The sequence below is a fragment of the Phocoena sinus genome, chromosome 5 (genome assembly GCF_008692025.1).
Source record: "Phocoena sinus isolate mPhoSin1 chromosome 5, mPhoSin1.pri, whole genome shotgun sequence".
Lineage (NCBI taxonomy): Eukaryota > Metazoa > Chordata > Mammalia > Artiodactyla > Phocoenidae > Phocoena > Phocoena sinus.
Genome location: NC_045767.1, coordinates 94,305,039 through 94,328,169, shown reverse-complemented (window position 1 = coordinate 94,328,169; position 23,131 = coordinate 94,305,039). Strand labels below are relative to the sequence as shown.

The following is a 23,131-nucleotide window of genomic DNA, read 5'->3' as shown; positions in this document are numbered from 1 at the left end:
AATCAAATGTGCTCCAAAGAGACCGTCTGGCTTTCATATCCAGTCTACTTGCTGATTAATCATTTTGTGCCTTCTATGATCTTTTTCCAAATTATCTAATGCCTACAGCAATAGCCATCCAATCCCATTTTTCTTAGAATTACTAATTCCGCAATATTTCTCAAATACACTTCCTAATACATTTCCTTTAACCAGTTTGCCATCCATCCCAGTTCACAGCAGGTAGAAGCATTCACAATTGCACTGCTACCTTGTGCAGGGACTGTGTGGGCTCCTGGGAATGTGGTCCTTATTGCCAGCTGGCTGGTGTGAGATGCAGCTCCAGAATCCCTTTTTAGCCTCTGCTTTCTTGAACAACTTCTGGTACCCATCTTTGCAGGCTAGGCTCTCTAGCAAGCATACGGATAAAGACATTAGTGAGCAGAACATTTATTTGGGAGTGCTTTAGGATTAACCCTTGCAGGGGGTGGGGGAAGAGAAGCAAACAGGATTAGGCAGCGGGAGGCACTGAACATGAGGCAGTCACAGCAAAGGCATTAGTGACCCCAAGGAAGTTCTGAAGCTGGGATGACCATTCAGGCTTGACTGGAGTTAGGGAGGTGGGGCTGGGACATATACACCCTTGCATTGCTCAGTCCCGAGAAGGGAGCCTGACCTTGGGTGAAGGCAATTCCCAGAGACCGTCAGCTCCTGCCAGCCATATGCCCAGCAGCTGGGGGAAAATAAGTGCTTCAGCCCTGAGGGTGGATCTGGTAGCCCAGTGCAGTCTCTACCACCCTGTATCACTTCCCCAGTCCTCACTGCACTGCCTGGATCATCTCTAGCATAAAACACTTTCACCCAAATCCTTGCATCAGGTTTGGCTTCTGGAGAACTTCTGAAGTAAAACACCCTTGCACGAGGCTTGGCAATTTTAAGATAGATATTGCAGTAATAAATCACAGTAAAAAATAACATTTGGAATATATATTATAGGAAACAAGTCACAACCTTTCTTCATCTCTAAAGGGAGGGTGTTTGACTAGATGATTACTAAGACACCTTCCAACTCGAATGTTCTGCCATCTCCTTTCCTGCTGAAGCTCATGTCACAGTATCAGCTCCTGCCTCTCCTTGCTCCTGGGCTCTGTGCCCAGCAGCAGAAGGATGGGGTAGGAAATGTCTGCACAGATGAGCCTTGCTGCTTCCTTTGTTACAAGACCACTCGTTCTGTTAAAGCAGAGACATGCCGAAGAGCTGGGCCCCTACACAGAGTTCAAGGGGTTAAAAATAAGGTGGAAAGTCTTCTCCGTTCTGCTGAGATCAGCAGTTCTTGGGGGAAGGGGGGAAGAAGTTGCCCTTGTAGGTGGGATGCTGGTGGCAAACAAGTCTGCACCCACAATTTCCAATGACTAGTGGTATTTAGTGGCCAGGGGCTAGAGATGAGAAGCATCTCCCAATATGCGGGATGCACTCACCCCAAGACTCAAAATGCCAATGGTACTCCTGTTGTGAAACCACAGGAGAATAATCCTTGAGTCTTTTCACTTTCTACCTCCTATAAAGGAAAAGCACCATAGGTGCATCCAATGGGCTGTGTGAGTGCGGAGGGAGGTAGAGGTGATCCACATTGCTGATTTCTATGTACGTAGACTCACGCTTGGCTTGTTCACATTTGGTTCGGTGCATAGTTTCAGGGCTCTGTGAAGACTTGGCTCTGGAATTCTCCCCACAAACTTTCCCTACTTCCTAAGTTTGTGCTTGGCTATGAGTCAGAGTGTAGCAAGCTGTATTTCTTCCAAAATTTCTTAAAGCTAAGGAAGAGATAATCTGTAAAGTAGAAGAGCCCTTCGTTCAGTTTTCACTGCTTATTTATTTTGAGCTTAAAATAATAAAGCACACTCACTGGGAAACATAGTAAACATCGATGGCAAGAGTAGGGATGTCAGCAAAGTGAATACAGAGAAGCCTCCTTGTGCTGCCCAGAGACCTGGCGAACATCTTGCAGGTTAACCTAGTTTGTGTTACAGATTTTATCAATCTGTAACAGCTGTGTTTTAGGGACTGTCACCCGACCAGTTGCAAGTCCCAGACAGATAAAAGAAGCGACCTAAATGCCGCTCTAGTTATGTAGAGCAAATCACAAGTTTTTAGCAAAGCCTGGCCTGGATCATAGTTGAGAGCACATCAAGTTGCTAAGATATCTGCTCTGTTTTTGAAATACATTGGACCAAATGCTGACAAGGATGTAGCACAAGAACAACTCCCATACGCTGCTGATGGGAATGCAAAATGATACAACCACTTTGGAAAATAGTTAGCAGCTTCTTACAGAGCTAAATATAGTCTTACCATATAATCCAAAAAAATAAAAAATAAAAAAAACCAGAAAGAAATACATAGGAGTGAGATAATTCAGTAGGACCCCAAGAAATGCCATGTGGCTTTTCTCTTCATGAATCACAAAAAGTTATACCGGAATCTAAATATTTAAATTGGTGTATGCTCTGCAACTTGGTTTGACTTTGCACTCATGTATTTAATTAAGAGATGAGATACATATTAAGGTGTTTCGGATGAAATCCTACACATTAACAGGTCCATGATAAAAGAACTCTTTTTACTACTGTCAGTGAAGTCAGTGTCTGGAGGGGAATTCTGAAGACAGAAAGCACTACTAATAGTTGCTTGGCTTTACAATTCATGTTCAGTTTTAAAGTTTAGGTTTTCAAATTTACATTTTATCAAGTTTAACCTCTAAATCTTATTCTAATATTTATATAAATATTAGTAATCACTTTGATGTTTAATGTGAAACTCCAGTCCAGTAAGCAGAACTTACCTTAAACAGTAGGCTTATTTACTGACTTGGTTGATTAGATTCCTTTTAAAATTTTAGAATAAATATCTTAATGTAATATATTCCATTTTTTCTAGGTATTTCAAATACTTGACAAAACAAAATCACAACCGTAATAGGTCTTCCTGACTAAAGAAAATCTTGTTAATCAAATACATAAAATGATTAATTTTTGCATACCAAGTTTTCTTAAATACTCTAATATGCTTAAAGTTGATATTAAATAAACTTTTCAGCTTGAAAATCACAGACTTAAAATCGTTACACTTCAAATTGAAGTCATGTTTCTCTGAGAGGCCAAATTCTTTTATACTTTATAAATACATGAGTTTGATTTATTCCATCAGCTCTAAATGTAATTTTAAGCCTTCCTGGCTTGTACAGTCACTTCCCCAAATAAGGAGAGCTCATTCATATGGCCAAATGCAGTGGTGGAAATAGAGTGGCTGGATCCCAGAGATGTTAAGGAAGTGGGGTTGATAGCTCTTGGTGAATGATTTAAAGAGGAAAGTTAGGGAGAGAGGAGGGGTCAAAGATGGCACTCAAGTTTAATTCTAATGGATAATAGTGACAAAATTTACTAGGGTAGGGAGTATTGGAGGAGGAAAGGCTGTGGGAAGGGTAGCAGTATGGGAAAAAGCAGACTTTTAGAACTGGAAGATGCCTTAGCAGTTGTCACCCTTCTCATTTACAGATAAAGAAACCGAGACTCAGAAATCAACTGATTTCTTTTTCAATTAAAAAAAAGAAACTTTTCCACTGTATGTAGCTAGAGAGTGACAAACATCTCCTGGATTCACTTCCTTTGAGTATATCTGTCTCAAAAATAGATGAGATGGAGTGGGATCCTGAAGAAATTGTTCTTGTCAGTACTGGGACACTGACAGACAAAGCAAATAGTAGAAAAATTGCTTCCACGATTTCTGTCACAACCTGAGATGATATGATGCAAGATAAGGACTTTGTTTTAAACAAGGCTATGTTTATAAGTCAGGCAGGTATACAACAACCCAGTTGTCTTTTTTTTTTTTTTTTTTTTTGCGGTACGCGGGCCTCTCACAGTTGTGGCCTCTCCCATTGTGGAGCACAGGCTCCGGACGCACAGGCTCAGCGGCCATGGCTCACGGGCCCAGCCACTCTGCGGCATGTGGGATCTTCCCGGACCGGGGCACGAACCTGTGTGCCCTGCATCGGCAGGCGGACTCTCAACCACTGCGCCACCGGGGAAGCCCCCCAGTTGTCGTTTTGCATTGGGTAAGATGCCACACTCCACCACCAATTTTGCAGCTGGATATGAAGATGAATGCTCATGTCAAAATCCCAAGGTTGCAGGACACAAAACAGTATTTTTGTGGTTAATGCATGTTGACTTTAGCACTGCCAAAAACCAAACTCAGATTTTGGCCAAGGTTTTCCCAAAGTTATACAAACTTGTCACTTTAAATTTGTTGGATGTTCTTATTAGTCTTGGGCCAACACTGAGGTTCCAGTTCTGTTCTGAGGAACTCAAGAGTGCAAAGCACATGGACAGTTGAGGAACCAGAAAAGAGTGAGGAGATTTCCTCAATTTTAATCTTCCTTGGAATTTTACCTTTTGCTAGAAAAGAAAGAAAACACTACCTTCTTAGTTCTTCTCATTGTGACAAAAGAGACCTAGAGGGAACTTCAAGGTCCCTTCCAGTCAGTAGGGTTTAAAACTAGCCAGAGTCTGCAGGAATCATAGGCATCCGTAGAAAGTGGAAACCCCTGCCTGCCTTTCACGTGCCAGCACCACACCTGGAGGTAGACACGCCTCTACTTGCCTCACCAAGTCGCTAGGGGCGCTCCTTCGAGGAATCAACAGATTACACATCCAAGAGTCTCTCTAAGAAGTACTTAGAAACAAATTTCTCTTTCATTAATCCTATAGGCATAGTTGGATAATAAGCAGGAGGCATGAATAAGGAAGGTTTTAAAAGTTTTACTTTTAACAAGAGGAAAAAGACTTGAACCCAGGTTAGAATATTTGTGGCACCGTGAATCCTATTAACCTCAGTTTATGCCCTCATTGAGATTTTCAGATTCTCATTGACTTTAGTGAAAAATATATCTGCATATGTGGTTATCTTAAGTGGGAGAATGTGGGGAGATGCTTTAACTTAAAAAAATAAGTGCTGCATACACGCAGTGGAATATTACTCAGGCAAAGAAAGAAATGAAATTGAGCTATTTGTAGTAAGGTGGATGGACCTAGGGTCTGTCATACAGAGTGAAGTAAGTCAGAAAGAGAAAAACAAATACCGTATGCTAACACATATATATGGAATCTAAAAAAAAAAAAAGTTTCTAATGAACCTAGGGGCAGGACAGGAATAAAGATGCAGACGTAGAGAATGGACTTGAGGACACGGGGACGGGGAAGGGTAAGCTGGGAAGAAGTGAGAGAGTGGCATGGACATATATACACTACCAAACATAAAATAGATAGCTAGTGGGAAGCAGCCGAATAACGCAGGGAGATCAGCTGGGTGCGTTGTGACCTCCTAGAGGAGGGGGATAGGGAGGGTGGGAGGGAGACGCAAGGGGGAGGGGATATGGGGATATATGTATACGTATAGCTCATTCACTTTGTTATGTGGCAGAAACTAACACAACATTGTAAAGCAATTAAACTCCAATAAAGATGTAAAAAAAAAAAAGTGCTGGGTATTTCCAAAATGGGATTCTTTGAAGTTACTCTTGGGCAGAGTCTACAAGTTGCAAGTTATGATAATACGCAATACAATCTCCAAAACTAAATGTCAGGCAAAATTTAAAAATCTCCTCTGTCTTGGTGGACATCACTATTGTCCACCAGGGACATCGACTGTGGTAGAAAGGAAATATCTATGGAATTTCATCAATAGATAATGGATGTCTAATAAATGGAATATCTCCTTTATTGAAAATGAGAATCAGTGTGCCCTTCTTTGCTTATCCTCATTTTTTTGGTTTTTTTTTTTTACATCTTTATTGGAGTATAATTGCTTTACAATGGTGTGTTAGTTTCTGCTTTATAACAAAGTGAATCAGTTATACATATACATATGTTCCCATATCTCTTCCCTCTTGCGTCTCCCTCCCTCCCACCCTCCCTATCCCACCCCTCTAGGTGGTCACAAAGCCCCGAGCTGATCTCCCTGCGCTATGCGGCTGCTTCCCACTAGCTATCTACCTTACGTTTGGTAGTGTATATATGTCCATGCCACTCTCTCACTTCGTCACAGCTTACCCTTCCCGCTCCCCATATCCTCATTTTTAATTTAAGAAAGTGGGAGGCAGAAAGGGCAGAACATGCAAATAAAGCATGGGGACTATAGTCAATAATATTAACTTTGTATGGTGACAGATGGTAGCTAGACCTGTTGTGATCATTTCGCAATGTATATAAATGTCGAATCATTATGCTGTACACCTGAAACTAATATAACATTGTACGTCAATTATACTACGAAAAAAACAAATGGAAAGTTGCAAAGCTGGGGCCCGTGATTCAGGCAAGGAAGCTGAGTGAACTAATTTGCCGTTTGTTATAAAGTACTTCAGAAATGTCAGTTCTGTTAACTGACTAATGGGTCTCAGCTTGACTGAACTCTCTGTGATTATTTCGCATCTAATTTGAGATGATGCGTAAAAGAAAACTCAGTGCACCTTTCTCTAGCTTGGCACTATGGCAGCTGATAATGAATTAGAATATATTTTCTTGCTCAGAATAATAAGTCCAAACCTGCCACAGGTCTTAGGTGACATTGGGTTTGTAACCAATGTCCCTCTTTGGTCCCTCTTTTGGAGGACATATGACGGTCACATGCTGGTTTTTGGCTCCATGTTCCTGGGTCAGTTCTAGGGTTTACTGAATTCTCGTATTTGGCTAGGTGGATGTTGCCACATTATACCACTCACCACTGGATGCCAGTAGAGGACTGTGGCTTAAACTCAGAGGGTTGACCATAACCATTTCTAGAAGGTCAGTGAACTAACATTAGAAATGGGAGAAAAATCCCAACTTCCTGGAATTTATAGAGCACAGAAATGACCCCAACTTATATGTAGCTGATCTGAAAATGTTTTTATTCTTAGGTCCCTAAGGGGTAGATATTATTTTCATCTGAAAACTTAGAATAATGAGACTCAGAATTTAATGATATTTCAGTTAATAACTAGCAGGACCAAATTTTGATCCAAGATCTAATTTCTACTTCTTATCATTCTCAGCCTGGTTGCAGACCTAGCTTGGGGGAATTCTGGTTTACCCCTTGGATTTTTATTGCATATTAACTCTTTGCAGTGAGGAGGCAGCGAGAAATAGAAAAGACAGAGCTTCTCAGCGTTAGCTGCATTGAAATCATCTGGGAGTCTTGTTGAAATGCGGGTTCCGATTCAGATTCCACATTTCTAACATGCTCTCAAATGATGCCAATGTCGCTCCTTCTTCACACTCAGCGCTGGTTGTGGCTGATCCCTCAATGGCTATGGTTCCTTTCAGGCAGTCTAGCTTCCAAGCTGCAGCTCTCCAAACAACCTTCCATTACCTTTTCCTTCCCCTTCTTCAGGTATAGGTATGGCTGCTAGTCCTTGGGTGCAACTTTCCTCGTTGTTTCCTTCCACACTCCTGAAATAGCGCCTTCATTGCCTTTTCTTCAAAGTCCCAGCTAAGTATGCTGTTTCCTAGTGGAACCCTAAATAATACAGCAGGTAAGAATTTAATAAATGCTAGTCATCTTATACTTATGGTGAGAATGGATTCATTATTGAGTTTGCGTTTTCCAATAATATATACTAGTGCCCTAAAGTATTGTGTATGTGTGTGTATATATATATGTATATATTATTTTTCAGATTCTTTTCTATTATAGGTAATTACAAAATATCGAACATAGTCCCCTGTGTGATACAGTAGGTCCTTGTTGTTTATCTATTTTATATATAGTAGTGTGTATTTGTTAATCCCAAATTCCACATTTACCCCCCTTTCCCTCCTCCCCCTTTCCCCTTTGGTAACCATAAGTTTGTTTTCTATATTTGGGAGTCTATTTCTGTTTTGTAAATAGGTTCATTTGTATTATGTCTTAGATTCCACACATAAGTTATATAATATTTGTCTTACTCTGCCTGACTTCATTTAATATGATGACCTCTAGGTCCATCCACGATACTGCAAATGGCAATATTTCATTCTTTTTTACAGCTGAGAAATATCCCATTATATTCCATTATATAGATACACACACACATATATACCACATCTTCTTTACCCATTCATCTGTTGATGGACATTTAGGTTGCTTCCATGTTCTTGGCTATTGTAAATAGTGCTGATAGGAATACTGGGGTGCATGTATCTTTTTGAATTAGAGTTTTCATCTTTTCTGATGTATGCCCAGGGGTGAGATTGCTGTATCATATGGTAACTCTATTTTTAGTTTTGTAAGGGACCTCCATACTGCTTTCCATAGTGATTTCATTAATTTACATTCCCAACAACAGTGTAGGAGGGTTCCCTTTTCTCCACACCCTCTCCAGCATTTGTTATTTGTAGACTTTTTGATGATGGCCATTCTGACTGGTGTGAGGTGATACCTCATTGTAGTTCTGATTTGCTTTTCTCTAATAATTAGCGAAGTTAAACATCTTTTCATGGGCCTGTTGGCCATTTGTATGTCGTCTTTGGAGAAATGTGTATTTAGGTCTTCTGCCCATTTTTTGATTGGGCTGTTTGTTTTTTTGTTATGGAGTTGTATGAGCTGTTAATATATTTTGGAAATTAAGCCCTTTCGGTCACATTGTTTGCAAATATTTCACTCAGTCTGTAGGTTGTCTTTTTGTTTATGGTTTCCTTTGCTATGCGAAACCTTATAAGTTTGACTAGGTCCCATTTGTTTATTTTTGCTTTTATTTCTTTTGCCTTGGGAGACTGATCTAAGAAAATAATTCTGCGATTTATGTCAGAGAATGTTTTTCCAATGTTCTCTTCTAGGAGTTTTATGATGTCATGTCTTCTATTTAAGTCTTTTGAGTTTATTTTTGTGTATGGTATGAGGGAGTGTTCTAATTTCATTGATTTACATGCAGCTGTCCAGTTTTCCCAGCACCACGTATTGAAGAGGGTGTCTTTTCTCCATTGTATATTCTTGCCTCTTTTGTCAAAGATTAATTGACCGTAGGTGTGTGGGTTAATTTCTGGGCTCTCTATTGTGTTCCATTGATCTATATGTCTGTTTTTGTGCCAATACACACTTTTGATTACTGTAGCTTTGTAGTATTGTCTGAAGTCTGGGGAGAGTTATGCCTCCAGCCTTGGTCTTTTTCCTCAGGATTACTTTGACAATTCTGGATCATTTGTGGTTCCATATAAATTTTAGAATTATTTGTTCTAGTTCTGTGAAAAATGTCATGGGTATTTTGATAGGAATTGCATTAAATCTGTAGATTGCCTTGGGTAATACAGTCATTTTAACAATATTAATAGGAAGAGGATTTTTTTGGTTTTGTTTCTGAGAAGGGAGAGAGTAGAATATATTTAAATGGTATGGTGATAGAACTAATTGGGAGGAAGTGGTTGACTATAGTGAAGAACAAGAGGATAGCTGATAGTGTGTGGCTCTTGAGATAGTGAGAGAGGATAAGGTTTAAGATGCAGGTAGAGGGATTAGCCTTGGAGGAATGAGGAGGAAAGGTACTTACTCTAATGTAGCAAAAGGAAATTGACAAGGATGGGAGGAGGTTTGAATAGACTTGCAGATCTGGTGGAGAGAATTTGAGGGTGTCCCATTTAATCACTTTAAGTGATTCACTACTTGTCTGTGAGAAAGAGGGCAATATTGTCCAATTAAAGTTAGGCTAGAAGCCATATCTGACCACTTCCCAAATGAGATGGATGATAAATAAGAAACACACCTGATTGTCTTGCTCCTACAGATGAATGTCCTTCAAAGGCTACAGCTCATGGTTTGGTTTAGGGAGACTGTAAGATCTGAATGTGGACAACTACAAAACATTGCTAGAGAAATTAGAGAAGTCTTATATAAATGGAGAGATATACTATGTTCATGACTGAAAGACTCAGGATTTTTAAGATGCCATTTCTCCCCAAATGGATCTATAGATTAAACACAATTCCAATCAAAATCATTTTCGGGGGGCATAGACACTGACAGGTGATACAAAAATTCATATGGAAAAGTAAAGGACTTAGGTGCAAAACAATTTTGAAAAAGGGCAAAGTTAGAAGACTTCTGCTATGGAGTTTTAAGACTTACTAGTCAGCTAAGCTAATTAAGACCATATGGTATTGGCATGAGGATAGGTATAGATATCAGTGAAACAGAATAGGAGTCCAGAAGTAGACCCATCCATATATGGGCAATTTCTTTTTGATAACTTTGCCAGCGTAACTCAATGGAGAAAGGCTTTCATGTAAGGTAAATTTCTAATGTATGGATCTCAAGCACATTAAAAACTGCTCAACATCAATAGCCATTTTAGTTAATTAATGCAAATTAAGATTACAAGAGATTAAAAATTTACTGAAATGTCTAAAGTTTAAAAGACTAACAATACCACGTGCTTGTGAAGATGTGAAGCAAAGGGAATTCTTATATATCACTGGTGGGAATGCAAAATAGTACAGCTACTTTGAAATACAATTTAGCAGCTTCTTAGTAAAGTTAAATATACATATACCACATGACCCAGCAATCTCACTTCTAAGTATTTACTCGAGAGAAACAAAATCATATGTTTCTTTTTTAAAAAATTATTTATTTAATTAATTTATTAATTTATTAATTTATTAATTAATTTATTTATGGCTGTGTTGGGTCTTTGTTGCTGTGCACGGGCTTTCCCTAGTTGCGGTGAGCAGGGGCTACTCTTCGTTGCAGTGCGCGGGCTTCTTATTGTCATGGCTTTTCTTGTTGCGGAGCACGGGCTCTAGTTGTACAGGCTTCAGTAGTTGTGGCATGTGGACTCAGTAGTTGTGGCTTGTAGGCTCTGGAGCTCAGGCTCAGTAGTTGTGGTGCATGGGCTTAGTTGCTCTGTGGCACGTGGGATCTTCCCGGGCCAGGGCTCGAACCTGTGTCCCTTGTATTGGCAGGCAGATTCTTAACCACTGCGCCACTAGGGAAGCCCCAAAATCATAGGTTTCTATAAAGACTTGTGCATGAATGTTTACAGCAGTTTTAGTCATAATAGAACCAAACTGGAAACAGCTTAAATGTCTATCAACTGGTGAATGAATAAACAAATTGTAGTATATCATCTGTACAGTGGAATAGTAGCTAGTAACAACAAAGAATAAACTACTGATACGTTCAACAACATGATGAATCTCAAAACCGTTATGCAAAGTGAAAGTAGTCAGACAAAAGGCTGTACATTGTATGGTTCCATTTATATGACATTCTGGAAAAGACAAAATCATAGGAACAGAACAGGGGCTGGGCCTGTAATGGACTGAATATTTGTGTCCCACCCCAAATTCATATTGTTGAATCTCTACCTTCCACTGTGATAGTTTTAGGATATGGGACCTTTTTTTTTTTTTTTGTGGTACGCGGGCCTCTCACTGTTGTGGCCTCTCCCGTTGCGGAGCACAGGCTCCGGACGTGCAGGCTCAGCGGCCATGGCTCACGGGCCCAGCCGCTCCGCGACATGTGGGATCCTCCCGGACCGAGGCACGAACCCGTGTCCCCTGCATCGGCAGGCGGACTCTCAACCACTGCGCCACCAGGGAAGCCCAGGATATGGGACCTTTGAGACGTAATTAATATTAAGATGAGGTCGTAAAGGTGGAGCCCTCCTGAATAGGATTATTGCCCTTACAAAGGTCACCAGAGAGCTCACTTCCCTTCTCTGCTTTCACCAGAATCCAATCATGCTGGCGCTCTGATCTTGGACTTCTAGCTCCAGATTGTGAAAAATAAATTTCTGTTGTTTATAAGTTATCCAGTCTATGTTACATTGTTATAGCAGCCCAAGCTAAGGGACTATTCAAACTAATTCATTGAACTGAAAACTTAAAAAGGGTGAATTTTACTGTATGTAAGTTATAACAATTAACCTGATATTAAAAAAAAAAAGTTCCCTAGATGACTCTAATGTACTATGAGGGTTGAAAACCCTTTTCCTAGAACAATGCTTTTCAAACTTTAGTAGCATCATAACCACCTGGAGGTTGTGTGAAATTTTTTCCTCCAGTGTTTACTGGCAGCAACCAATTTTCCAAATCCCTGATACCAACTGGGTGTCCAACAATTCAATTAAGTTCCGACACTAATCATCTATAGTTAGCACAGACCCTACAGCCTAAGGGCTCAGTCCCACGAGACTGCCCCCAATTCAGACACCAATTGCACATGGGGTGCTCAGGCTACCCACATTTCTGCCTAGCCAACTACAAATTTGGAGATTCCCATGACCACTCCCCTCCCCAGATTTGATAATTTGCTAGAACGAGTCACAAAACTTGGGAAAGTGCTTTGCTTACTATTACTGGCTTATTACAAAGGATACAACTCAGGAACAGCCAAATGGAAGAGATGCATAGGACAAGGTATGGAGGAGGGCATATTACTTCCACGCCCTCTCTAGGTGCGCCACCTTCCCAGCACCTCTATGTGTTCACCAGCCCAGAAGCTCTCCAAACCCTGTTGTTCAGGGAGTTTTTATGGAGGTTCAGTTATGTAGGCATGATTGATTAAATCATTGGCCACTGATGATTGAACTCAGACTGAAAGTTCCAACCCTCTAGTCATGTGGTTGGTTCCTCTGGCAACCAGCCCCCATCCTGAGGCATCTAGGGGTTTGCCAATGGTCGCCTCACTAGAGTAAACTCAGGTATGTTTGAAAGGGGCTCATTGAAGATAGCAAAAGACATTCCTCTCTGTCAGGCAATTCCAAGGGTTTTTGGAGCTCTGTGGCAGGAACCGGGGAAGAAGACCAAATATAATTTTTATTATACCATAGTTTGTTAAACACAAATCGCTGGGCCCAACCCCTGAGCTTCTTATGCATTCGGTTTGGAGAGGGGCTTGAGGTTATGTATTTTAACAAGTTGCTAGTTGCTGCTGATGGCTGTCTTCAGAGAGACCACACACAGAGAACTTCTATCCTTGAGGGTCACAAAATGCTGTGGTGTCTCTCAAATATTACCCTTCTGATTCATGGGCCTCCTCTCTTTCTCAGTTCTCCCAAGTTTTCTGTAGACCATTCATTCTGTTCAAAAGTACCTCCAAACTTCAAGTCAAAGCAAGTAAACCCTAGGCTTTACATCAATCCTTCCATAGAGTTGGGAGCAGTGAAATGGCACATCTCAGTGAGAGGGGAGAATTGCAGAAAGAAGGTGATGGAAAATGGAAAACACTAGGACAGAACTCATACTGTGGGGCAATCCATTTCCCAGTGAGGTGGGGCTGAATCCTTCAGTTGGGAGAAAGGAGAATTCTGCTTCCCTTGGAGAATCAGAATCTTTTCCTCCTTGGGCCTCTGCTGCTCAGAGGAGTGTGGGCAGAGCAAGTGAGGCTCAACTTACGTCGTGAGAGGTTCCCTGCTTTCTCCACCTAAGATCCCGTGTAGCTTGACCTTATAGCTCCTTCATTCCATTTTTCAGAGTTGAACATCCTATTTTAGTCAGGATTACCTTGTATTTTCTCTTCAATTCTATTTTATATGGATTTTAAAGAATATGTATGTGTACATATGTATATAGCCATAAATTACCTAAATTCTGCCTTACAGAATTCTCACCATCCTCCCTTCTAGACCCAAACCCACTCGGATCAGCTAAGGATCACTTTTCCTCAAAAACTCCATTAACTGGCTCAATAAGTGACCCAGCATCTAACTATGGGTTAAGATTCCTGTTCCAAATCAGGCTGAATACCCCTAAATCTACTGTGAATGGGTGCTTGTGGGCTAAGAAAGTTTAGAAGCCCTCAAGGGCCTGTTTTTTGCTTTTCATTCCACATTTGCCCTCTCAGTTGTCCAGTCCCCCTGGATCTTACTCAATAGATGTGTCAACCCAGGGGAAGGCCTGAACACTCTGGAACTCCCATCCTTCTTCTGGCTTTGATTGGCCCTGGAAAGGAGGGGAGGGGGCAAGGGGCTGAAGTAAGAAATACATTTAGAGTAAGGCAGTGTAGTGTCATGACTAGGAGTATTTGCTTAGGAGTCAGGTGGCCCTGGGTTTGGATTCTGGTTTTGTTTCTTACTAGTTATGTGATTTGGGGCATGTGAATGTCTGTTTGCCTCAGTTCCTGCTTTTGTAAAATGGAGCTGACGATATTCTAACCCATATACAGTCAGCATAGTGGAGGGGTCAGAAGCATGGATTCTAGTGCCAAACCGCCTGGGTTCAAAGTTTGACTTGCTGTTGAGTAACTGTAAGGCCTCGAGCACGTTACTTAAACCCTCTGTGTCTCAGCTTCTACATATGCAAAACAGGGGTGATAACCCACCTGATATTGCAATAATAAGATTTTTTTTGAATCTCCTGAATATTCAGCTTGCTGCATTCTCGAAGAAGATCAAAATCAAACTAAAGAATGAATACAAGATTTTGATGGCATTTTATAATCCGTGTGTGTGTGTGTGTGTGTGTGTGTGTGTTTGTAATAGAGAAATAATCATTGAATTGTAGACAATAGAAAATGTAGTATTTATAGGTACTCTTTACTCCCAAGAAATCTTTAGTAAAAATAAATCTGAAAGAGAAAAATGAAAGAGAGAACCAGATATAGCTTGGAACTTGAGCATCCTGGGAACAGACCTCCCAAAACATCAGGGAGAGCGAGGGACAGGAACACAGTGCTTAGTTCAGTGGTGGGAGAGCTAGGCTGGAACCAGGGGATGGGAGTTTAAGTATCTGCTCCTTCTGTTTGTCAAATTCAATGCAAAACCTTGTCAAAGAAAACATTGGAGACTTTAAGAATTAATATAATGAGACAGTGAAAATGGGTTTTAGTAAGAGTTTGGGCATTTATGGAAGAAATTGTGATGAATATATCAAGGAGAAGAGGCTCTTGAGGGCAAGCATTTTCCTGCTGTGCTGATATCAGGAATAACTTCACTCACCCTTCGCCGTATAATTTAGATCATCTGTAAAAAAGCAAGAGGCATGCAAAGAAAAATTAACATGATGAAATCCTACTTTTCATTATGAAGAATCAGAGAATGACTAAATTTGAATAAATGCTCCATTAAGAATGAATTGCTCATAGTTAAGTAAAACATTTGCTCAAGTTTATTGAATATTGATTAATAGGAAGCATTAAAGAATTGAATACCAGAGACAAAAAAAAAAGTCTGTGCAAAAGATGTGAGTAAAAAAAAAAGTTCATCAAAACCAATGTATAAAAGAATACATCTGTTATCACCCTTTAAATCCTTTTCCTGAATATTCTGTGAATTTAAGTCTGGGGATCTTTGAATGTTATTAGCTTCTGTCTGTGACAATAAATCTTATAAAGGAACTCCTTAAAAGTAGGAGAAGGACCTCGTTCCTCTCAATAGTGAGTTTTAAACGAAGGATATCTATTATGTGAACCCTCTGTCTCTTGGAAGGCTGAAATTCCATGGGTTTCCCAGGCAGCTTTTTAAATCTCTTATGGAAGCTTGCATTCCTAGGGTGTAAAATGATTGAAATGCATTCCATCATTTCCTCCTTAATTCAAGCCACGTGTTCAGATTTGAGTTTTAAATTCTCATTCCCTTATTTTGTAGGGAAATTCAGCACTCAACAACAGGTATATTTTTGAAAGAAACCTATATCATTTATAACTCATTAACTATCCTTCAAGAAAGTTTCCTCCTTGATGACTAGGAATGCAAACTCTAAGTTTGTAGGGTACTGTAATCAAAAAAATCTCGTTTGCTCCGTCAGCTTCTGCAAGGTTATTTGTACATATATTCTCATGCTTGAGCAGATGGGGAAGATCTTTTTCCTGGAAAACATCCAAACAAACACAAAACTAAAACTGAGGGCAGGAATGAAGGGGGAATGCAGGTGTTCTTGGGGGTAATATTGGCATCAGGCAATCATTTTCTTAAACACTGGAGCTGGTGAAGTTGAAAAAGCACTTTTTCTGTGAAAAAAAACAAGAGAGTCATGTTTAGAGAAACGCTTGCCAGAAACTGTGGCTTTCCCCTGGAGATGTCACACAAGGAATACTGTGCCCACTGGTTTCCAGTTTAATTTACTGAGCTGCTGGAATGAGTCACCCCCAACTCTATCTGATAAGAAATAATAGTGAAGAATAGGCATTTGTCTCAGGAACGTCTCATAAATTTAGAATGGTCCCCGTTTTGACTACCCGGGAAAGGGAACCCCTTCAGTACAAGTGAAATCTACAAACCCTTGATATGCCTGACTCACCTTGACACTCTCATTAGTTTTTGTGTCCATTTGGCTCTAGGGTTCAAGCAGATAACTGACTTATTCTTCATCCAGGCTCTGGGGGAAAATAAATAAAAATAATAAAGCAGTCAGTCCTTCACTTAAGGAAAGAGTTGAGTATAAAAATAAAGATTCCCACGTGAAGTGAAATTGGAGGTAGGCAGTTTCGGATCTGGAGTAGGCGATTTGTAGCATGAGGTCTGATGAATAAGAAAAACCCCATTTGCGTGCTGGTATGTGTGAGCTGGTGGAACTGAAAATTAATTGACAGACTCTCATGTGTCAGAGGTTAGTATTTTGTTGAAAACCTTTACATGAACTGGAGATGGACCAAATAGCTGACTCCAAGGTTTGCTCACTCCTAAAGCTGTATCACGATATCTTTAAAATGTGTTTGTCCATTGAGCTTGGGAGAACAAAATAGACTATAGAAAACACTCTCTTGAAGACCTTTTATTTGAAGAAAAAATCTGATGAAATGTATTGTGGGAGAGGTTACAGAGCTGACTGCTCTGAGTGACATCTGCATTTGGTGGAACCATCAGTGAGCAAGGCTTTCAATGCTCTAAAAATTAGGCAACAACAAAAGCAGCAAGGATGATTATCAGCTGATATGGATCAAGCACTGAATATGTGCCAGCCACGATGCTCAGCAGTAACATGAATTATCTCAATTAATCTCACAAAAATCGTGTGCTAAAGGAAATACTATTTCCTCACCTTCAAAAGAGGAATTTGAAGCTTAGAGAGTTTAAATAATTTGTCCGAGATTGTACAACAAATGCACGATAAAGCAGGATTCAAATGAAGCTTGTCTGACTCCTGAACCCCCACTTTTAGCCACCGTTCCACATGGGCATGATCTGAATGGTTACCAAGTGCCAGACACAGTGTTGAGTGTTTTACCTGCAGTGGAAGAAGTGAGGTCTCCCAGGTGACAGCAAACTGGGAGACTCTACTCTCTGTTGGGGTGACCTCAAACAAAACACAATTTCTTGATGTGTCTCTTAGTTTAGCTATAAAATGACAAACAGCAAACATCCATCCATCTAGCGTTGAAACTCTACTCTTGTCATTGAAAAGTACAGAGTCAGAGGTCATAGAACTGTTGGGTTCTTGGGCAGAGCCTTCCAATTTGGCTCCTGAGTTCATGATAGAAAAACAGATTTCTGACCATGTGGACTTACAGTATTTTCACTCCTGACTGCTATGAGCTGCTCATAATTATTTGCAGCTTTTGCTTCTATATCTGGTTAAAATTCAGAAATGCAGACTCTGGTGAGAAGATAAGAAATCAGATTTTGGGGGGACTTCCCTGGTGGCACAGTGATTAGGAATCCGCCTGCCAATGCAGAGGACACAGATTCGAGCCCTGGTCCGGGAAGATGCCACATGCCACGGGGCACCTAAGCCCGTGCGCCACAACTGCTGAGCCTGCGCTCTGGAGCCCGTGAGCCACAACTACTGAGCCCGCACGCCTAGAGCCCGTGCTCCACAACAAGAGAAGCCACTGCAAGGAGAATCCCGCGCACCGCAACGAAGAGTAGCGGCCCCTCGCCACAACTAGAGAAAGCCCGCGCGCATCAACGAAGACCCAACGCAGCCAAAACTAAATAAATTAAGAAGAAAAAGTATTTTTGTCACGTTAAAACAATTAAAGCTAAAGTAGAGAAAATTAGGGTGTATTACTTCCCCTGGCCGGAGGTGAGAGACTTGACTCATGACAGAGAAACTGGTAAAAATAAAGGAAGAAGTCTCTATTCTCTAGACAGCCAGAGGAACTGCTCCTAAACAGGTTATGGCTATACTTTGCGTCTCCGAGTTTGAGGGCAATAATCATGGTTTAGTCCGAATTTTCACCGTCAAAGATAGTAGTGGAAGTGTAATGCCTTTTTAATGAAAAATTTCCACACTTATTTTTTTTTAACATCTTTATTGGAATATAATTGCTTTAAAATGTTGTGTTAGCTTCTGCTGTATAACAAAGTGAATCAACTAGTCCGAGACCCAAAGCACTAACGTCAAAATGGGACAAACAAAAAGTGGCTGCTTTCAAATGTTTCATAAGGCTAAAATAGCCAAGGGAAGAGCTGCTCATGAAAGCCAAGCTGGTAGTGCCCTGAGAAGGATGTTCTGTCTGTACTTCAAGGTGCTGTGGGACACCTTGGTTTATTCAAGGTAGATCCAGGAAGAAGAAATCACAGTTCTAAGCAGCGATATGCAAAAGATCTACAAGCTCCCTTTAAAATATTCAGTGCAACAATCCAACTTTGTTGAGCCTCTCCTATTTGCCAGGTAAGGGATAAAGCATCAGGAATAGAGAAATGAATAATATCTGATCCCCGTCTATAAAGAACTTGTTTTCTGGTGCGAGTGAAAGAGCAAAACACACAAACCTGATTGTTTCAACACAATGATGCGGTACAGTTGCAGCTAACAGTTGCTGAACATTTATTACGGTGCCTGGCACTATACTAGGGGCTTTACGTGGAGTGTGTAAAGTCTTATTAATGTGCCATGGAAAATGCCCTAATAAAGAAATCCACAGATTTCTCTGGGTGTACAGAAAAGGGAGGGTCACAGAAGAAAGGGGTTATACCATTTCAATAAAAGAAAATATCTATTAAATTTATTGTAGCCACTACTACCCCCTTAGCCTAAGTCTTTAAACAGAGTTAGGGATTCAAAGTTGATAGAACCTAAAGCGAAAGGACAGCTCCATACGATAGACATTCTGACCAAGGACTGCTGTGGGTACTTATTTTCTTGCTCTTCAACTTCTAGAGAACAAAGTGTCTGCTTCTGCTGACAATTGGAATTTGACAGATAAGAGAAGAGTCTTGGTTCTGTCCATTTCTAATGGTGTGACTCAGGGCAGTTAGTTAACCTCCCTAAGCTTCAGTTTCTGCATATGTAAAGGAGTGGTAACAATAGACAAACCTTAAAGGGCTCTTGAAGGAATAAAATCAGTGAATGTGCATAAAGCATGTGCATTAACTCAGGATCCCTGCAAAGTATGTACTTGACAAGTATTACTGATTTTCATTATTAGTTTGAGAATTAATTGCTAGCAACACTCAAAGTAAACCACTTTGAGGAATCATACATTATTGTTTTATTGCAACTTACATGATTTCTGTGTTTGGACATCCATTCCCAGGGGGAAAGATTTGAAGCTTTCCAATGAGCAAAATGGAGACAAAGTTGAAGGTCTCTCGCATGCATTTACACTTTAAGTTTGTGTTATAGGTCTCCAGGACACCTATAAACACAGAATCAGTTATTTTAGTCCCTTTGGCATATAATTCATAACTAGAACTTAATCAGTAATCTTTCATACTGCACATCTGAAGATTTAAAAATTTCAAGTCGGTGCCTCCAGCCATATGCCTTTAGTTTGTGCATTTCTGTTCGTCTTGGCTTATTTTCAAACGTTTTCTGCCAAAACCTTAAAAATAAAATTAGCTTTTTAAAAACACAATACCTATTGAAATTTGTGATAGCATTATACTGGTACTCAGATGGTTGTCCATATAATAACATTTGAGAATGGCCATGGTGGGGACTGACAACTCAGTTATAATTAAGGCAACATAAAATTGACTGATCTTCACCCCCAACACATAAAAACCAAGGAAATGAACTAGTTTCCGAGTCCCTGGAGCATTAACAAGCTGTAACAGAGTTCTCCCTCTTATCATACTCCCCAGCCCACCAACCCTCCCTGTCTCTCCGAGGAAATACCACGATGATATTTTTTGTTTCTGTTTAATATGTTGGTCCTCCAACTCAGTTGCAAATCATTACCCAAAAAGAGCCAATCGTAAAAATTCGACTATTTGTTTTCCACAACAAAAGTTCTCAGTACTAGATACTTGTATAGGTAACCCCTCTCATGCATTTTAAGGAATTCTACCTTCTTTAACCCCAGTGCCTACCACTGTGCTCGACACAGAATTGCAAATAAAAGGGACCAGGCTCTCAAGGTGTCTGCGATTTAGCGGGGGGAAACAAGTGAACAAGAACTAAAATACCATAGAATGTTGTATTTCCCCCAAGGCCCAAACTGCATGAATGAGAACAGGGGACTTTACCAGGAGCAATGGAAAGGCTTCATGCAGGGAAAGAGGGATGAGGGTCTTGAAGAATGAAAATAACATGAAACGAAATAAAAATTGGGGAAAAAAATCCCCACATTTTAAGAACAAAAATTGGTCCTCTACCCTGAGCAGAGCGTGGCATCCTGTGCATGCATCAGATTCCTTCAGCTGTACAAAAATTTACCACTTCAATTAGATATTTACCTATTTACACAAAGAAAACCTCCCCGTTTAGACTTGGAAGTCTGCTTCTTGGCAGAAAGTGTGTATTTGAGTACCCCTGCTGTACATACAATGGTTCGTGTCAGAGCTGACCCTATAAAATTGTATCAGACGTTCCCTCCAGGAGACCAACAGGTTGAGGTGAATAATCTCTAAATCCTATAAAGTGTTTGGTCGGAAGGGGTAGTGAAAGGCAAAACGAAGAAGAGATACCTGGAGAGAATTAGTTACAGGCAGAGCTGCATCTGAAAAAGGCCAGGAATAGGCAAACCGAGTGTAAGTCCCATGGACATTGGATCTCCAGTATCTCCCCCCTTCTCTGGATGACAATCTTAATAATACAGATGTTTCCAGCCTCTAAGAGTTAAATCCCTAAGTACCTTACTTTTAGAAATCTAGGAGCAGTTGAGCAGTTTTTTTCCCCCTTCATTCACATCTCCCCTCATTTTCTGATGGAAAAAAAAAAATTGAAACAGCTGAAGACCATTTCAGCTCAAAGCACAAATGACAACATAAGTGAAAGTTCTCACCATGGACTGGAGAGAGGCTGCAGGCCAGCAGCACAAGAAGCAGAGATCCCTGGGTGAACCTCATTCTGCGTCAAGGTGGAGTTCAGACTTTAGTTAGCTCTGGGTCTCAACTGTGAGTTCTCAGCACAGAGATTCCTATTTATTCAGACCAGTAAGGCCCTCCCACTGCCTTTGTCTCCAGGAGGTCAGCTGCATCATCGGTTTTAAAAGCCCCCAAATATTGCTGAGCTTGCTTTTTTAAAACTCCTCTTGCAAATTTTATGAATTTGCTTCAGAGCAATAGTAGTATGGTAAAGTATTTCTTGAAAATGTAGCCTATAAATGGCAGGGATGCTGCAGGAATTTGGGGGTGGGAGTGAGGGAAAGGGTTATCGGTTTGGAGGCTCCACAGCACTCTGTAGGCTCACAGTCAGTGATTGTGGCTTTGATCGCTTCTCTCAGTGAAGGGTCAATGGGCTTTCTCCATGGCATTTGAATATATCCTCCAGGAAATCAGAGACTCTGTCGGGCACATCATTGTGTTCCTAGCAGCTGCAAGAGAGTCTAGCCTTTGGTAAGTGCTCAGTAAATATTTGCAGATCTAATTAATGGCTTCTTATATACAGATGCTATGCCGACTGTTTTTCTACCAGGCTTTCCCACATCGTATTTCACTCTCGGAAATATATGATTACTTACGTAATCTCACCATCATGGGAATCCTGGAAGAGGGCAAGTATGTGCCCCCTCATTAATGTGGCTGTGTCTTGAAGGGAGGAAAGTAACAGCTTTGAGGAGGAGAATCTTTCTTGCTCTGGTATGCAAGTTATTGAACTTGAGAACCAGGTGTCAGTGGAGGGTGTCATTAGAATTTCATCAGATGCTGAACCTCAGATTTCAGTTTAATAAAGCACACGTGCAATTTGGTTTTAATCTGGCCAAATAGCCCATGGGCCCAATGAACCCACAGCCTTAACTCACTTGCTAGGAGCACTTCTTTTTCTTTTTTTAATGTCTAAATTGATTTAATTTTTGAATTATCTTGAGATGATGTTGGGTCTAACTTTTTTTCTAAACAACTTTATTGGAGTATAATTGCTTTACAATGGTGTGTTAGTTTCTGCTTTATAACAAAGTGAATCAGCTATACATATACATATATCCCCATATCTCCTCCCTCTTGCGTCTCCCTCCCACCCTCCCTATTCCACCCCTCTAGATGGTCACAAAGCACCAAGCTGATCTCCCTGTGCTATGCGACTGCTTCCCACTAGCTATCTTTCATTTGGTAGTATTTATATGTCCATGCCATTCTCTCATTTCGTCCCAGGTTACCCTTCCCCCTTCCCGTGTCCTCAAGTCCATTCTCTACATCTGTGTCTTTACTCCTGTCCTGCCCCTAGGTTCTTCAGAACCTTTTTTTTTTTTAGATTCCATATATATATATATATATATATATATATATATATGTGTGTGTGTGTGTGTGTGTTAGCATACGGTATTTGTTTTTCTCTTTCTGACTTGCTTCACTCTGTATGACAGACTCTAGGTCCATCCACCTCACTACAAATAACTCAATTTCATTTCTTTTTATGGCTGAGTAATATTCCATTGTATATATGTGCCACATCTTCTTTATCCATTCATCTGTTGATGGACACTTAGGTTGCTTCCATGTCCTGGCTATTGTAAATAGAGCTGCAATGAACATTGTGGTGCATGTGTCTTTTTGAATTATGGTTCTCTCTGGGTATATGCCCAGTAGTGGGATTGCTGGGTCATATGGTAGTTCTATTTTTAGTTTTTTATGGAACCTCCATACTGTTCTCCATAGTGGCTGTATCAATTTACATTCCCACCAACAGTGCAAAAGGGTTCCCTTTTCTCCACACCCTCTCCAGCATTTATTGTTTGTAGATTTTTTGATGATGGCCATTCTGACTGGTGTGAGGTGATACCTCATTGTAGTTTTGATTTGCATTTCTCTAATGATTAGTGACGTTGAGCATTATTTCATGTGTTTTCTGGCAATCTGTATATCTTTGATTAA

General features: G+C 40.5%; 1 protein-coding gene across 1 annotated transcript; it reads right to left on the bottom strand.

The window, feature by feature from the left end:
* Window positions 1–15,756: 15,756 nt before the first annotated feature.
* CXCL13 (C-X-C motif chemokine ligand 13) lies at window positions 15,757–21,166 on the bottom strand. Its single transcript, XM_032633601.1, has 4 exons — window positions 21,103–21,166; window positions 19,380–19,512; window positions 16,230–16,307; window positions 15,757–15,939 (listed from the first exon to the last, which is right to left on the bottom strand). The coding sequence occupies exons 1-4, from the start codon at window positions 21,164–21,166 to the stop codon at window positions 15,885–15,887; spliced, it is 330 nt and encodes a 109-aa protein (XP_032489492.1). The 3' UTR covers window positions 15,757–15,884.
* Window positions 21,167–23,131: the final 1,965 nt, after the last annotated feature.

Coding starts and splice junctions, on each gene's coding strand:
- CXCL13 (XM_032633601.1), bottom strand. CDS start 21,166: ATGAGGTTCACCCAGGGATCTCTGCTTCTTGTGCTGCTGGCCTGCAGC. Junction 19,513..21,102: donor CAGCCTCTCTCCAGTCCATG/GTGAGAACTTTC, acceptor CTGTGTTTATAG/GTGTCCTGGAGACCTATAAC. Junction 16,308..19,379: donor TGTCCAAACACAGAAATCAT/GTAAGTTGCAAT, acceptor ATTTTCCCCCAG/AGCCTGGATGAAGAATAAGT.